Source organism: Nanorana parkeri, unplaced genomic scaffold (assembly GCF_000935625.1).
Source record: "Nanorana parkeri isolate BGI_ZX_2015 unplaced genomic scaffold, ASM93562v1 scaffold4093, whole genome shotgun sequence".
Lineage (NCBI taxonomy): Eukaryota > Metazoa > Chordata > Amphibia > Anura > Dicroglossidae > Nanorana > Nanorana parkeri.
The window spans coordinates 6072-23017 of NW_017310360.1; the positions used below are offsets into that span (position 1 = coordinate 6072).

General features: G+C 48.5%; 1 protein-coding gene across 2 annotated transcripts in view; it reads left to right on the forward strand.

Annotated features, from left to right (window-relative positions):
• The window catches only part of MUT (methylmalonyl-CoA mutase), a 16409-nt gene extending 1096 nt beyond the window's left edge, over positions 1–15313 (forward strand). Inside the window, exons 2-8 of one of the 2 annotated variants that reach the window (XM_018575544.1) lie at positions 1809–2252; positions 3152–3519; positions 5082–5239; positions 6743–6914; positions 8449–8697; positions 12394–12505; positions 15176–15313. In XM_018575544.1, the coding sequence (XP_018431046.1) occupies positions 1856–2252; positions 3152–3519; positions 5082–5239; positions 6743–6914; positions 8449–8697; positions 12394–12505; positions 15176–15312 (1593 nt within the window). In that variant the 5' untranslated portion in view covers positions 1809–1855 and the 3' untranslated portion in view covers position 15313. The remainder of the gene's footprint in view (positions 1–1808; positions 2253–3151; positions 3520–5081; positions 5240–6742; positions 6915–8448; positions 8698–12393; positions 12506–15175) is intronic. The other variant, XM_018575543.1, reaches the window with a different exon arrangement.
• The last annotated feature ends 1633 nt before the right edge of the window (positions 15314–16946 follow it).

Consider the following 16946-nt stretch of genomic DNA (forward strand, 5'->3'; position numbering starts at 1 on the left):
ACCTGGAAATTCAGGTTTGTATGAGGTCCAACAGTGGATTGCGGCAGCTGGAAGCACCGTGTGGTGCAAGGCTTAAGGCAGGGGTAGCCAAACTCCGGCCCTCCAGCTGTGATGGAACTACAAATCCCATGAGGCATTGCAAGATTCTCACAGCCACAGACATAACTCCCGGAGAGAGATGCATCATAGGATTTGTAGTTTCACCACAGCTGGAGGGCCGGAGTTTGGCTACCCCTGGCTTAAGGAGACCCTGTCACCAGCTTGAAAGATTTGTAGGCGATAGGAAAAATCAATGCCTGTCTCCTGGGAAAATAAAACTCCCCTTGCATTGGGGCTAATCTCTGCACTGCAAGAATAAAATGCTCCTTCAGGTCTAGGACAGGGGTGTGCAAATTTGGCCCTCCAGCTGTAATGAAACTACAAATCCTATGATCCTTCTGCCTCTGGGAGTCATGCCTGTGGCTGTCAAAGTGCAGTGCCTCATGGGACTATAGCCACAGTCCATGTACCCATTGCACTCCTGATCGCTCATCCATCAGGATAATATGGGTGCTGCGGTAGTCAACGGATGGCCACCATCTCAGTGATACAAAAGAATATGGACACCGGCACTCCAACAGCAGGTAGAATACTTGTTCTTTTGCATGTACGTCAATAAATAGATGTCTTCTACCTGCTGTTGGAGTGCCGGTGTCCATATTCTTTTGTATCATGGGTCTGTAGTTCTACAACATCTGGAGGGCCAGAGTTGCCCTGGCCTGTTATCAGGTAAAGCAATTTTACTTACCTGATCCCCCGCTCCCCCTGGCAGTCGACTCTTGCCTCTTCTCCCCTCCTTTCTAACATCTAAAGGGGGTTTGTGTGCCTGAGCAATATCCTGAAATTGTTACCTTGTATCTGAAATTCCTCCTGAAAAATAGCAGTGCACTTCCTGATATATGAGTGTGTCTGGATACTCCTGTGTCTACATCTTCATAGCTTTATATCTGCAGCGTGAGATCTAAGGCACTGCTGCCTCTGACTGCTGGTCTCGGGAGATTTGGTGTTGTCACTACTGTGCTGCTCACTGTTCTCCTTGTTGGAGGCTCTGCCTCTACTATGATGGTGACTTCCATATAGACACAGAACAAGTGCAGAACAAGGCATGTTATGTCATTAATGGCGAATAAATCAGCTGTAGGAAGACCACAGGCAATACTCATAACTAGTCATTTGGAGCAGACTATCCTTTGGCAAGACCAGTGCCCGGTCCTTTGGTCAAGATCGATGACCATCCCTTTTGGACAAGACCGGTGACTATCCCTTTTGGACAAGACCGGTGACTATCCCTTTTGGACAAGACCGGTGACTATCCCTTTTGGACAAGACCGGTCCTTTGGACAAGACCGGTGACCAGTCCTTTGGAGAAGACCAGTGACAGGACAAGATCGGTGACAGGTCCATTGGACAAAACCGGTGGCAAGTCCTTTTAGGCAAGACTGGTGACCATCCCTTTGGGCAAGACTGGTGACCGTTCCTTTGGGCAATACTGGTGACCGTTCCTTTGGACAAGACCAGTGGCAGGTCTATTAGACAGGACTGGTGACCATCCCTTTGGGCAAGACCAATGGCAGGTCCTTTGGACAAGACTGGTGGTGACCTGCCCTTTGCACAAGACTGGTGACAATTACTGTCCTTTGTCTGCCTTTTTTTGGGCACAACTTTCACAGTTCCTCTTTAATGCAATTAATGTAAAATTTCATCAAACATGAAAAACATGTAAAGTTCTATTTAAAGCTTTAATTTTTATAACCTATTATCTTATGTCTGTTTTGTATTGGGTCTAATTGTTCAGACTGCTGGTCTCCTCTGGATCATGTTGAGGACGAGGGTGAAGCATCTGGTGCTGGGCAACATAAATCAGCTCCCTGTGCCCAGCAGACTGCCAGCCTTCCTCAGACTCTCCAGCTGCCCCTCCGTACGACGCCTGCACCATCAGACCTTACATCCAGAATGGGCAGCTCTAGCCAAGAAACAGCTGAAGGGAAAAGACCCAGAGAGCCTGAGGTGGCATACACCAGAGGGCATTGTCATCAAGCCTCTATACACCAAGAGAGACACAGCGGATACCCCCGAGGAGCTTCCAGGAGTGAAACCGTTCACCCGTGGTCCGTACCCCACTATGTACACTCGCAGACCCTGGACTATACGACAGTATGCTGGCTTCAGCACAGTGGAGGAGAGCAACAAGTTCTACAGGGACAACATCAAAGGTAAGCGTCAGCTCCTGTGGTCAATCTCTTAACCCTTTCGCTGCAGAGCTGTGTTTGTGTTTTTTGCACACATGTTCCAAAAGAAGATTTCTAACTCCCCCCTCCCCCCCAGAAATATATATTTTCCTAAAGCTGAGTCCTCTAGAACAGCATTTCTCAACCTTTTTGTAGTCACAGTGCCCTTTAGAAGTATGTAAAATCTTGAGGCACCCCAGTCTAAAATGTTACAACTTTTAAGGGGGACCCCACACAAAAACATATATCACATACACTATATTGACAAAAGTATTGGGACGCCGGCCTTTACACGCACATTAGGTTGAGGTCAGGACTCTGTGCAGGCCAGTCAGGTTCCTCCATCCCAAACTCCCCCATCCATGTCTTTATGGACCTTGCTTTGTGCACTGGTGCGCAGTCATGTTGGAACAGGAAGGGGCCGTCCCCAAACTCCTCCCACAAAGTTGGGAGCATGAAATAGTCCAAAATGTCTTGGTATGCTGAATAGATATAATCATCTTTACTTTAGAAGCTCTCCCCCCTTCACCTCACATTCCCACTACCACACAATTTTGAGGCACCCCTAAAGGAAGCCAGAAGGCACATTAGGGTGCTGCTGCAGCCAGGTTGAGAAAGGTCACTTCTCCCTATACTTGTTCCAGGTCAGTAACACAGAAAGAATGAAGAGAAGACATCAACGTGACAGCCAGGCAACTAGCATTTCCACAAAGAGAGATCATGCATGTCAGGCTTTGTACTTTGTTCTTGGCTGATGTGCATCCTGCTTTTCACCTTGAGTTCTTCTATAACCTATCGCTGTACTCTGACGTTTATACATCGTTATACTTCCTATTTGCAGCCCCCTCGTATTGTGTTACTTACTATGTCTGGTTTTGTTTCAGCCGGTCAGCAGGGCTTATCTGTTGCCTTTGATCTGGCCACCCATCGCGGCTATGACTCTGACAACCCTCGGGTTCACGGTGACGTCGGTATGGCCGGAGTGGCCATTGACACAGTGGAGGACACTAAGATGCTGTTTGACGGCATTCCCCTGGAGAAGATGTCCGTCTCTATGACCATGAATGGTGCCGTCATACCCATCCTGGCCATGTTCATAGTCACTGGTCAGGAGCAGGGCGTCCCCCAGGAGAAGCTGACCGGGACCATACAGAATGACATCCTGAAGGAGTTTATGGTCAGGAATACATATATATTTCCTCCGGAGCCTTCCATGAGGATCATTGCTGATATCTTCCAGTACACATCTCAAGTAAGATCTTCTTCTTTCTGCTCTTCATAGTCGAGGTCATGGAGATTTGGGGCTACCATTTTCTGGCTTCTAAAAGACACCACAGTAGGAATGGTCTAGTAAATAATTTCAGTCACTGAAGTTGAATCTTACAGTAGCACTCATATGTTCTGTAATTATCCACTTCTGTCGATGGTTCCTGGACCTGTTGTTGATTCTAGCTGTTTTTTCTTTAATAAAGCTCCTCCTTGTGGATTACAAGCAGGGGCGTAACTAGAAATCACAGGGCCGCATAGAAAAATTTTGTATGGGGCTCTGTGATTTCCAGTTACACTCCTTGAAGAGCCCACATAGCTCACCTGAGGGTGACCCTGCAGAGCCCACCATAGAATCTCTATGGTGGTTTCTGCAGGGTCACCCTCAGGTGGGCTGGTCACACTCCTTACCTGTCCGCCTCTTCTTCCTCCGTCTTCCCTCCTCCGTCGCCGGGCCCGCTCCGTCCTCCGTCGCAGGCCCGCCTCCTCCTCCGTCACCGGCCCCGCCCCCTTCTCTGATGCTGACCCCCGGGCCCTGCCTTCTCCCCGCCACGTCCAGCCTCCTCCACCGCCGCTGCTGACTCTCATAGACTCAGCAGCGGCTATGGAGAAGAACGCAGCGCTGCACAGATCACGGTGATCTGAACATTGGCCCAGGCGGCCCGCACGGCATCAGGGGGGTGTCCTGGCCGGGCCCCCCTGTGCCCGGGCCCCGTAGCGGCCGCCTGAGTCGCTATGGCTATTGTTACGCCACTGATTACACGGTCTTTCCAGCACAAAAACACGCTCCCCCTCTTACTTTAGGGTATCTGTGGGAAGTTATGTCCATTCCACAAATAGAACATTTGTGAGGTCAGGGACTGTTGTAGGATGAGAAGACCTGGCTCTCAATCAACATTCCAATTCATCCCAAAGATGTTCTGTAGGGCTGAGGTCACGGCTCTGTGAAGGCCACTCGCATACCTCGACACCAAACCATGTCTTTATGGAGCTGGCTTTGTACACGGGGGACAGACATGTGGAACAGAAAAGGGCCTTCACATGCTGTATTTATTATTGGTATTTATATAGCACCAACAATTTGACAATACAATCTAAGGTCCCCCTATCTCACATGCATATGTACAAGGGCCAATTTAGACAGGAGCCAATTAACCTTTCAGCATGTCTTTGGAGTACCCGAAGGAAATCTACGGAAGCACATGCGGAGAACATGCAAAAACCTTGTAGATGGTAACCTGGCCGGGATTCGAACGAATCCCGAAAGTGCTGCAAGGCAGAAGCACTAACCGTTATGCTACTGTGCTGCCCAAGCCGCCCTAGTATTAACAGGACCCTTCACTGGAAACAACAGAACTCTTATCATTTGGAGAGGTGACCATATACTTTAGGTTATATAGTGTATATTTGACTGAATATCTATTTGTGTCGCTTCAGTAGGGCTTTAACGTGGAACTGAAGCCTAGGCTTTGTTTCCCGGGACTTGTTCTGTATTTAGTGGATCCTGGTTCTGTCATTAACCATCCCATTTGGATTCTCTTTCTGTAGTACATGCCAAAGTTTAACTCCATCTCCATCAGTGGGTACCACATGCAGGAAGCAGGAGCAGACGCCATCTTGGAACTGGCATATACAGTAGCTGACGGATTGGAGTATTGCAGAACTGGGCTGAAAGCTGGTCTGACCATTGATGAATTTGCACCCAGGTAAGTCGTTCTTTTCTTTGCTGGGTATTGCATTGTGTTTTTTTTTTTACTTGTGAATTTTCCCAATCAGCATGTTCGCACTTGAGAAAGTTGTTTAAACCCCTACTGAAGTCTGGGATTGGGGCCGTTTTCAGTTCCCAGATCCTGTCACTTTGGCAGGACAGCTTGGCCTGCATGTGATAAAGAATATAATAAAGGCATGGGGAAAAATAAGGACATTCCTTTTTTTTTAAATGCCACCATTAACTATGTAAGGCTCCATTCACACGTAGCGGTTTTCACGCGGAGCGAAATCATGCAAACGGTAACATGCGCGCAGATTCTGCACGTTTGCAGCTATTACTATAGCTGAATCTTCGCATAAAATCGCGCTTGGACTATTTTGAGGGGCGCTCGCTTTCGTACCATGCGGCCGCCGCGATAGTCTGAACAATGCACATTGCAATACATTGGTTTTTATGTTCAACCCCTCATGTGTGAATTGAATGGAGCCTGAGATACCAAGCTATAGTTATTAGTAGGGATGCACCAAAATTTTGAGACCGCACTTTTGTTAGGCCAAAACTGAGAATGACGTATATATTCTTTTTTTTCCAACCTTTTGAAAAAAAATTAAATTTTTTTTTTTTACCTTACTGTTATGGGCTTTGGGGAAATATTGGGGGTCTAAACAGACCCCTGATATTTCCCTTTTAAAATAGAAAAAGATTGAGGACACAAAGTCCACAGAGACACAGAGTCCTCAATCTCTTTTTCTCCAGCCCCTGTTATAAATGAACAGGAATCCTCTATACTGAGTGTTCCTGGTCATTCATAACATGAGGACAGAGTATGGTTACTATATCCACAATCATGAATGAACAGGAAGTGATGCAGGTCACTTCCTATTCATTCATAACTGGTACATAGTAACTCATACTATGTCCAATTATTTACAAACATTCAGCGATCACTGATCGCTGAATCTTTGTACTCCGCTCTCTATCCTGGATCGGCTGTCATAGGAAGTAGAGCAGGGTGGTGTGGAAGGAGAGCCCTGCCTCCTGTGACATCACAGAGCTTTCCTCCAATCACCGCTCCCCATCCTGATACAGGGGGCCGAGCCAGGAGGTGTGGGAGGAGAGCTCGGCCTCCTGTAATGATCGCACCGCTCTCTATCCTGACACGGGGACGAGTCGGGAGGTGAGCTCGGCCTCCTGCAACGCTGGCAGCTCTCTCCTCCCCCACCGCTCGGCATGCTGAAACCTTCTCTCATTCCTGCTTGTTGCCGGCCGGTGCATCAGAAGGCACACGGACCGGCACCCAGTATGGAGGAGAGGAGCTGGAATGCACCAAATGTTTGCCCGCAGTTTCAGCCGTCATGGCACTTTCGGCATTTTGCCAAAATTTCGGTGCATCTCTAGTTATTAGTACAAAATGAGCACTTGACATGTGCCATTGTTGGGTTTTATCAGGATGGCGTGCATGTGAGGCTTATTTACTTTTTTTTTTTTCTCTCATTAGATTATCTTTCTTTTGGGGCATCGGGATGAATTTTTATATGGAAATAGCGAAGATGAGAGCGGGGCGGCGTCTGTGGGCATATCTGATCGAGAAGCATTTCCAGCCCAAAGATCAGAAATCCCTCTTACTGCGAGCCCACTGCCAGACCTCCGGCTGGTCCCTAACGGAACAGGTGAGGGCGCGCTATTACACACCACTAGGCATGAGCTTGGGTTTGGTCCATATTAAGTCATTGACACTGACCTAATGAGGTCACGTGTCCATATAAGGTCAATTATGTCACCAGTATCTCATCCCTTTGCTTATGTGCTTTGTTTATTGCAGCTTGCTTGGCAAAGCTACCCTTTGTATGACCTTATTAACAGAGCGCCCAGAGCTGCAGGGGTGGGGATCAGGCCAGCACTGACAGTTCGAAACAAACCTTAGCTTATCCCTACACATAACACCCCACCACGTTGGCTTTGGTATCCAATGGATGTCAGGTCTGAGGTCTCCATTAATAAAGCCATGCAGAAGGTAGCTTTGCCAAGCAAGCTGTAATAACCCATAGCTACCTTTTATCTTTTATGAGTCTTGACCAGCCATGGCAAAGTAAGAGAGTTGGTTGGTATGAGTCACTATAGTTTGCTGATTGCCAGCTATATGTTTGTGTCTTTGAAGAGAATATACACTTGTTGAATGATGCATGGGGCACCATTTTTCATATTATAAACTTGGATGGTGCACAAGGAATATATTACATTGGAAGGTAATTGAAATGTGTTTAAAAAAGAGCTCTTCCACCAAGAGATTATACACATTGGCACGGGACTCACAGGGTGCCGCCTTCCCCTGCCGAACACCCCTCCCTTCTGTGATTCCCAGGCTCTCCCGCTCCTACCGGGAGGACATTGAGGAAAGTCCTCTGCAGACTGTGAACCTGGAAGCACTCAGCTCTGAGCACTTTTGGGTTCAGAGCTTCAAAAGTTCAGGCTTCAAAGCCAAGTAAACAGCGGACTGAGCACAGTATTTATTGGCTGGAGCAGAGAACAGGGGAGATATTGGGGGTTTAGTAGACCCCTGATGTCTCCATATGTACCTGTGATGGCAATAAAGTGGAACAAAAATTAAGTGTTAATAATTAGAATGGATTAAACATTAAAATGCTCACACACCTACAAACTTAAATGTGTGCATAGGGTATACTTGTGTATGTAAACAACCATTGAGCAGCACATTTTGGACATTGTTGTGCACGCTGGAGTGAGAGAAATAATTCTTGGTCTCTCATTTACATTTGAGTCTAACTGATGACCTGTAGAGGCTCCTAAAGTGTCACAATTTGATCATTTTGGGTACCATAGTGTTATGCCATTTTGCGGGCGCAGGCCCCCCATCAGCCCTATAAGGGGTTTTGAGTGACAGGAGATGGGCCTCCCGAACTTGTGATTGTTCTGATTGCCTGTCACATGATCGGAAGCCTGTCCCACCAGCCCTCAATTCTAAACAGTGACTCAGGAGCCTTCTGTGACTTCTCCGTCACTATGCTGGGAGCAGTGTCAGCACAGAACAGCGGGCCAGTTGACATATATGTGTGTGTGTAACTGGTGTTAAGGGTCACCTGTGCAGCGACACATATATGTGTTCTACCAGCGGGAAGGTGTTAACACGTACATGAAAAAACAAATTGACAAGAATAAAGTTCTCTTTGAACCTTCTATTACCAGGATCCATATAACAACGTCGTTCGCACTGTGATTGAAGGGATGGCCGCCGTGTTTGGAGGCACTCAGTCGCTGCACACCAACTCCTTTGATGAGGCGCTGGGATTGCCCACTGTGAAGAGCGCCAGGATAGCCCGCAACACCCAGATTATCATCCAGGAGGAGTCTGGAATCCCTAAAGTAGCCGATCCCTGGGGAGGTTCCTACATGATGGAGTGTCTAACGGAGGATGTCTACCAAGCTGCTCTGAAGGTTAGGAGTACAGTATCTCAAGACACAAAATAGAGCCCCTGTCAGGTTGTTATTGCTGTTTCCTTGCTGGGGAGATTCATTTCTGAGAAGTGGAGTAGGGCTCCTACATTAGTACTCAGTTGGAGAGGCGCCCCCTTACATTGGTGGTCAGTGGGACAAGGACTACCTTACATTAGTGGTCAGTGGGAGAGCTGCCCCCTTACATTGGTGGTGAGTGGGACAAGGACTACCTTACATTGGTGGTCAGTGGGACATGTGCCCCGTTACATTGGTGGTCAGTGGGACATGTGCCCCCTTACATTGGTGGTCAGTGGGACATGTGCCCCCTTACATTGGTGGTCAGTGGGACATGTGCCCCCTTACATTGGTGGTCAGTGGGAGAGCTGCCCCCTTACATTGGTGGTCAGTGGGACAAGGACCCCCTTACGTTATTAGTCAGTTGGAGAGCTGCCCCCTTACATTGGTGGTCAGTGGAGTAGGCACTCCCTTACATTGATGGTCATTGAGAGAATGTCCCCCTTACTTTGGTGGTCAGTGGGAGAGGTGCTCCTTTACAATGTTGGTCAGTAGAAAGAATGCCCCCCTCCCCCCCCCACGTGCAGACAGATAACTAACCACTGACACCAATGATGATGATTTTTTTTCATCTGGTCCCCAGAATCAGCCCCAGAACTATGCAGGCACCATCGTGCAGTAGATCAATCGGATCCTGCTCAGGGAACCCATAGGAACATCTGGAGGAACTCAAGGATTCCTTGAGACCCTGGTTGAGAAAGGTTTGCCTAGATGGTGGATAGGCTAATATGGGGTTTATGTTAACTATAAAGGTGCCAAATCCTGCATTTTTGAGGTTCTTATCACGTATCCTACTTGAGTCCCTGCTTCCTTTTTTCCCCCCTTCTTCTGCCATTGATGGGCATGCACCTTGATAGCCTAGATGACAGCCGTTTGTAGAATGTCCCCTGCTGGCTTCTCAAGCACTTACAATTAATACAAACACATACCTCTCCCAATTATGGATCTGTGAGCTCTTACAGACCAGTAGTTTTGTTAATGTCATTGACCTTTATAGGTATGTGGAGTATCTCCTGGTGCTGGGCAGATCACATAGGTAACCAGATCTAGCTGCTGTCTAATTTGGCCCTGTATGTATGTGAGATACGGACCCTAGATTGTAAGCTCCTTGAGGGCCGGGGCTGATGTGACGGTACAATATGTAAAGCGCTGTGTAAAGTGATAACGCTATATAACTGCCTGTAATAAATAAAGTGATTACTAATTAAAGTTGAGGTAAGAGATTCTGTGTGAAACAATGACATAACATTGCCAGCAGAGGGCAGTGCGCACCTTACATTCAATCTTCCACAGTGGCCTTCAGAAACTATTACAGTGCTATTTATTTATTTTTTTAGCAGCGAATATATTTAATTTATTACAGGTATTTATATAGTGCCCACAATTTACACAGCACTTTACATAGTGCACATGTCTTTGGAGTGTGGGAGGAAACCGGAGTACCAAGAGGAAACCTACGCAAGCACAGGGAGAACATGCAAACTCCTTAGGCTGGGTTCACACCTAGGCGTATCGAATATGCGCGTTTGTCGCGCGTTTTTACCCCTTGGCTGTATCCCAATGGAAACACGCAACAAAAACGCCCCAAAGAAGCTCCTGTACTTCTTTGGGCGTAGGACGTTTTGTAGCGCGCTCATACGGCCTGTAATACGCCCAGGTGTGAACCATACCCATAGGAAATAATGGGATTTCGGTGTTTGAGCGTTTTGCAGAGCGTTCGAACGCGCTAAAAAAGGCCCAGGTGTGAACCGGGCCTTAAGCTGCAAAAATTCGGTTCAGTTTGGGTATTTTGTTATTTCAGGATTCGGATCCAAAATGTATTTCGGTTTGGGTTTCGGATCCTACGCCCAAAGAAGATAGTGTCCTGACTGGGATTCAAACCGGGGACCCCCAGTGCTGCAAGGCAGATCTATTTGTAAAATGACGGTGTTATTAAACCATCCATGGAGAAGATAAAATGTAGCAGCATACCTTATTATGGTTATTATACAGGATTGATATAGCGCCATCAGTTTGTGCAGTGCTTTACTATATAAGTAGGATATTACAGTTACTAGGGATGCACCAATACCGGTTTTTCGGTATCTAATATTTTTTTCCCTGTACTCGCTGATACCGGAAGTCCCATTAAGGAAGCCGGGTGGCGTGTAATGACTCGCCACCCAGCTTCCTGATTAGCAGGGAAGCCGTCTCCATGCTCCCTGTCGCCAGGTGACGAGGAAGCATGGAGCCGGCTTTCTGGCCAATCAGGAAGCCAGGGGGCAGGTAATGACTCGCCGCCCGGCTTCCTGATTGGTCGGGAAGCTGGCCAATCAGGAAGCAGGGCAACGAGTCATTAGACGCCGCCCCGGCTTCATGATTGGCCGGGAAGCTAGCTCTATGCTCCCTCGTCACCAAGTGATGAGGGAGCATGGAGCCGGCTTCCCGGCCAATCCGGAAGCCAGGTGGAGAGTCGCCACCACACACACACACACACACACCCCCGGCTTCCTGATTGGTTGGAAAGCCAGCTCCATGCTCCCTGGTGACGAATAGGCATGGAGCCGGCTTCCCGGCCAATCGGGACTCGCCGCGCGGCTTCCTGATATCGAAAAGTTCCAGTATCGGGATAGGCATCAGGAGCATGTGGGCGAGTGTGAGTACGCACCCAAATACCCTCTATTGGCACTGGTACTGATACTAGTATCGGTGTATCCCTAACAGTTACAAAACAAGTCAAGACAAATGGTAAGCAGGGCCCTGCCCATGAGAGCTTACAATCTAAAAGTTGTATGTTGATGCTTGCTTTCAGTCCCCTCTATGTGATCAGCTTCTGTTTTGCAGCATAATTACCCTTTAAAGGTTTATTGTCTGTCCTGATAAAGAGTCACCCACCTGATTCTCAGATCTGCCAGTGTATGGGCACCAAGAATGTATTGACTAGTGTAAGGAACAACCAGTGAATTAATAACACTTACATCAGAGATCATCCATTACAGCCAGAGGCATCAAGAGATCATCCATTACAGCCAGATGCATCAAGGGATCATCCATTACAGCCAGATGCATCAAGGGATCATCCATTACAGCCAGATGCATCAAGGGATCATCCATTACAGCCAGAGGCATCAAGGGATCATCCATTACAGCCAGAGGCATCAAGGGATCATCCATTACAGCCAGAGGCATCAAGAGATCATCCATTACAGCCAGAGGCATCAAGCTTTTTCAAGCGCTTATGCAAGGGACTGCAGCCTCATGTCACATGCTTTTCTCATGCTCCAGTTCAGAGGGAGGGTCCTTGAACTAGGGAACATGGTGGCCTATATTTTCACAGGCCTTCAGAAAGCGAACCTGTCCGCAGTTATAGGTGTAAGGCAGGTAGGACAGCCGTCTCCCCAGTATGAGTGGTGGAGCCAGATCTACAGGCAGGATTCATTCCGTGTCATTGGTTTTGAAGGCAAGACTTTTATTTTAGACCGGAGTATTTATTTTACTGTTGTAAAACGTATATATTTAATGTGACAAGTTATGAGGACCTGCTATTTCTATGTGACTGTATTTGTATATATCTGTATACCTTTTATTGATCCTCTCCCCTCCCCCCCACCCCCCCCATGTCCACGCTTTACCTCTTCTCAGCTGATCGATGAAATAGAAGAAATGGGTGGCATGGCCAGAGCCGTGGCCGAGGGAATCCCCAAGCTCCGTATTGAGGAGTGCGCGGCCCGGAAGCAGGCCCGAATTGACTCAGGTGGGTGCTGGTTTATACTTTTTTTGGGGGGTGGGGGGAGGTGAAAGTAGAACTCTTGATATTTAGATTCATGTGAATTGAGAATATTTATAGTTCATTTCCTTAAAGGAGAACTATGGGGTCAGGGCTTTTCCCCATAGTTCTCCTTAGGGTAACGGGAGGACACAAACTAGTGTCCTCCCGTCACCCTAGGCTCGCTGTATAGTGATAGTTCTGACCGACCTGTGACAATGAGACTGTCACAGGTCGGCTCTATAGAGCACACATACCGTCGCTCGCTCACTTCCCGATCATCTCCCTGCAGAGAGCGGTGACTGTCACTCACAGCTCCCTGCAGGGATTCCCCCCGCTCCGATCCTCCAGCACTGACTGGCGGAACGGACTGGGGAGGGGACGGGCATAGCTGGCTCTGCCTCTAGATAGGCAGAGCCCACTGTCAATCAGCCATCTGGGTGGATCTGAACAGTATTGTCGGGATCTCCCCCTGGCTGCAGCGCTCTGTGTATAGCAAGCTATACACTGAGCTTTGGGTTACGGGAGGAGGTTAGTACGGTATATGTCTTCCCGTGACCCTAAAGGGAACTATGGTATAAAAAAGTTACTCCATAGTTCTCTTTTAACCTTCCTGGCGGTAATCCTGAGTGTGGCTCGGGGGTAAATTTTCCATATCAAAAGCGGTAACCCCGAGCCACACTCGAGCGTCTTCCGGGTTCCTTCCTTGCGAGCGCCGGCATTGCAGGGGGGTGGAACCGGCGAGAAGTTCAAAAGTAAAAAAAAATTGAAAAAATACTGAGATATTTATACCGCCAGGGAGGTTAAAGGAGAACTATGAGGTCAGTGCTTTTCCCCATAGTTCTCCTTAGGGTAACGGGAGGACACAAACTAGCGTCATCCCGTTACCCTAGGCTCAGTATATAGGGAGCTACAGCTCGCAGTATACTGAGATGCCGCAGCTGAAACGGATCCCGACAATTATGTCTGGATCCGCCCAGCTGCGTGACTGACAGCTGGCTCTGCCTATCTAGAGGCAGAGCCAGCTGTACCCGCCCCCAGTAAGCGCTGGCGGATCGGGCAGGGGAGGGGAGAATCCAGTCACTCCCCTGTCACGGCTCTCTGCAGTGACAGGATCGAGAGGTGAGCGAACGCCGGTATGTGTTCGCTCACTTCCCGATCTACTGAGCCGACCTGTGACAGTCTCATTGTCACAGGTCGGCTAGAACTATGAGGTGAGTGAAAAGCGCCCTCCCTCATAGTTCTCCTTTAAGCATTACTAGCATATTGCTATTAGCTGGTTAATATACTGCCATCTGGTGCTTGTTTTGGCTATTGCACCGTTTTGTGTATTCCCTCCCCTTGTGTGTGATGTACGCAGTGATTATATCTGCTTATACAGGCCGGGCATAGAGGTCTCACAAGGGACAAATCACTAATACAACAATCAGAGTCAGAATATTACCCTTGCAGTCGGTATTTTATGAATTTGTCGCAGCCATTGCAACATAACTCTGGACGTTCCTAGACCGCAATAACGCCAGATAAGTGTCACAGATCCTATATCCCTCCACTGAGTGTATATACAGGTTTGGCTCAGTAGGTGGCAGTGCAGTGGCAGGATTGTTGCAATCTTCTATGGAGAGATAAGTCAGTATATGGCTGGACCTGAGAATTGTACGGGACGGTTCTTCACTATGCACAGTACCACTTCTCTTGTCCTGTATGCTGGGTGTCATTCTCAGTATCTGTTCTTACTCTGTATGTATGGACTCTGCACAGTACCACTTCTCTTGTCCTGTATGCCGGGTGTCATTCTCAGTATCTGTTCTTACTCTGTATGTATGGACTCTGCACAGTACCACTTCTCTTATCCTGTATGCCGGGTGTCATTCTCAGTATCTGTTCTTACTCTGTATGTATGGACTCTGCACAGTACCACTTCTCTTGTCCTGTATGCCGGGTGTCATTCTCAGTATCTGTTCTTACTCTGTATGTATGGACTCTGCACAGTACCACTTCTCTTATCCTGTATGCCGGGTGTCTTCTCGGTATCTGTACACAGGGCCGTCCCTATCCTGAGGCTGTTACCTCAGATGGCATCTCTGTGGGTCAGGTTGGGGGGCGGCAGGCAGGTGAGCACAGCCGCTCTTCTGTACAATGTTTGCAGCGTCCCTGCCCCCCCCCCTTTCCGGCCAGAGCGTCCCAGGTTGCTAAGACCTGGGCAAGGATATTCCTAAGGGCCAAACGCATCTCTCTGCGCAGCTCTTAGCAACCTGGGACGCTATGGCTGGTGTCGTCACTGGTTGCCAGGAGCTGGGTGGGATGCCTAACCCAAAGCTCCTCCCTCCGTTAGCATGCACCACCAGCACCTAGGGAATTCACTGCAGCTTCAGAAAAAGGGAGTCTTGCAGTCCAAAGGGACCCTGACTGAACCAAGGACTGGCTGCCCATTAAAAGGCATCAATTGGCTATTACACCTGCTTAGTAATAAGTTATTTCCTGACTAAGAGTTCCCCTTTAAGATCTGGTGATATGAGTGGGTTTGGTAGGTCGTCCTGCAGGTAATGGACCTGTTATATAAATGGCGCCGGGCGCTCTTCATGGGGCGACTTCCATGTGGGGCGTCCCAGACTTTCCTCTTCACTCACTGTTCACTCTCGTCCCTGAAATCCGCAGGTTCTGAGGTCATCGTCGGCGTGAATAAGTACAAGCTGGAGAAGGAGGAGTCCGTGGAGGTCCTCTCCATCGATAACACGGCTGTCCGCAACCGGCAAATCGAGAAGCTCAAAAAGGTACGGGGGAGTGGAGCATGATGGGTAATTAAAGGAGAACTCCGGTTTAGTAACAAACAAATGATGTAATGCTCCCTCCCCAAATGATTCCCCTCCCCCCACACAGACTCCAAGGCCAATGGATCCAGCGTTGTCTTCCCCTCCTCGGCTCGCCGTCCTACCACATGTCCTGTCCCTTGCCGCCGTGCTCATTGACGTCACGGGGAGCCGGCTTTCATCTTCCTGGTCCTTCACACATCTTCAATTCACTCCAATTGCATACTGTTCTATGATTGGAGCATAGCAATCCCAGGAGGCAATAGTATCCTCCAATCATAGAATAGTAAGTAAATAGACCCGGCGCATCCCTCCGCCAGTTCCGCACCAGGTCTATCAATGTGAATGGAAGAGATTCTCCTCCTGCTCCCTCGTCGGCATCCCGGGAGGCTGCAGGAGAGGAGTGAAAGTCATTCTCAGCTAGGTTCCAATGCGGAGGTTAGTATGGAGGGTCATAATTGGGGATGCACCAATACCGGGTATTTGGGCAAGTACTCCTATTAGCCAAAATGCTCCCGATACTGTTCCCGATTTCCCAAAGCCAGGTGGTGAGTCATTACATGCCGCCCGGCTTCCTGATTGGCCTGGAAGCCGGCTCCATGCTCCCTCATCAAGTGCTAATGACTCGCCGCCCGGCTTCCTGATTGGACGGTAAGCTGGCTCCTTGCTCCCTCATCAAGTGTAATGGCTCGCCAGAAAACCGGCTCCGCGCTTCCTCGTCACCTGGTGACAAGGGAACATGGAGCCGGCAAGGGAACATGGGATGCGGGCAGCGTGTCATTACACGCCACCTAGCTTCCTTAAAGGGACTTCCGGTATCGGTATTTGGTATCAGTACCGGGAAAAAAAATATCGGTACTCTTACTCGATACCTAAAAACCGGTATGGGTGCATCCCTAGTTATATGCTGTAAACGGTAATCTTGGGGTGAAGGCCTACTATAACTGGTTTAAAGTGAACTCATGTTTTGCCCATGCGAGGGCATTGCATAGATTTACCCCCAAACTTCCCTTCCCCCTTCTAGATCATACCCCAGTATTCTTATTTCTTCTTACTGTTGTAAGAAACGCTTGTTACTACTCCCGGGATCATAATTACTAAGGTTGTAAAATTGGCCAGGGGCAACTGCTGGGAGGTCAGTTCTAACTGAGGGGGGGCACACCCCAAGAGCTACATCTCCCAAGAGCCCTTTCCCTACACACAGTGTGAGAGGGGACTCTTGTGAGTCAAGGCATTCTATTGCTGGGAAAGGAATTAATGTGGGCATGTGGAGAGGGGCAGAGAGGAATGGAGGGAGTTCTGTTGTCCAGCAAGCAGGTCTGAAAACGCTGGTTGGGAATTCAGTCTAGCAAAGGCACTGTGCCATCAGCCCCAACAGGAAGTTGGCAATTAGTTGTGTTTCTAGGCGATTGGCAGGTATTTTTCTATGCCTGCAGTATTTCTTAAGTCAGCGTGAAAGTTAACCCTTTGCTTTTCCTTGCACAGTAATCCATTGTTGCGTTCCTTTTTTTTATTGTATTGCTTAGTTCAAGTTATCTGAACTAAGCAATAAAAAAACTCTCTCTCTCTCCCCCTCCCCCCCTCTCTCTCCCTTCCCTCTCTCTCCCTAGCCTCTCTCT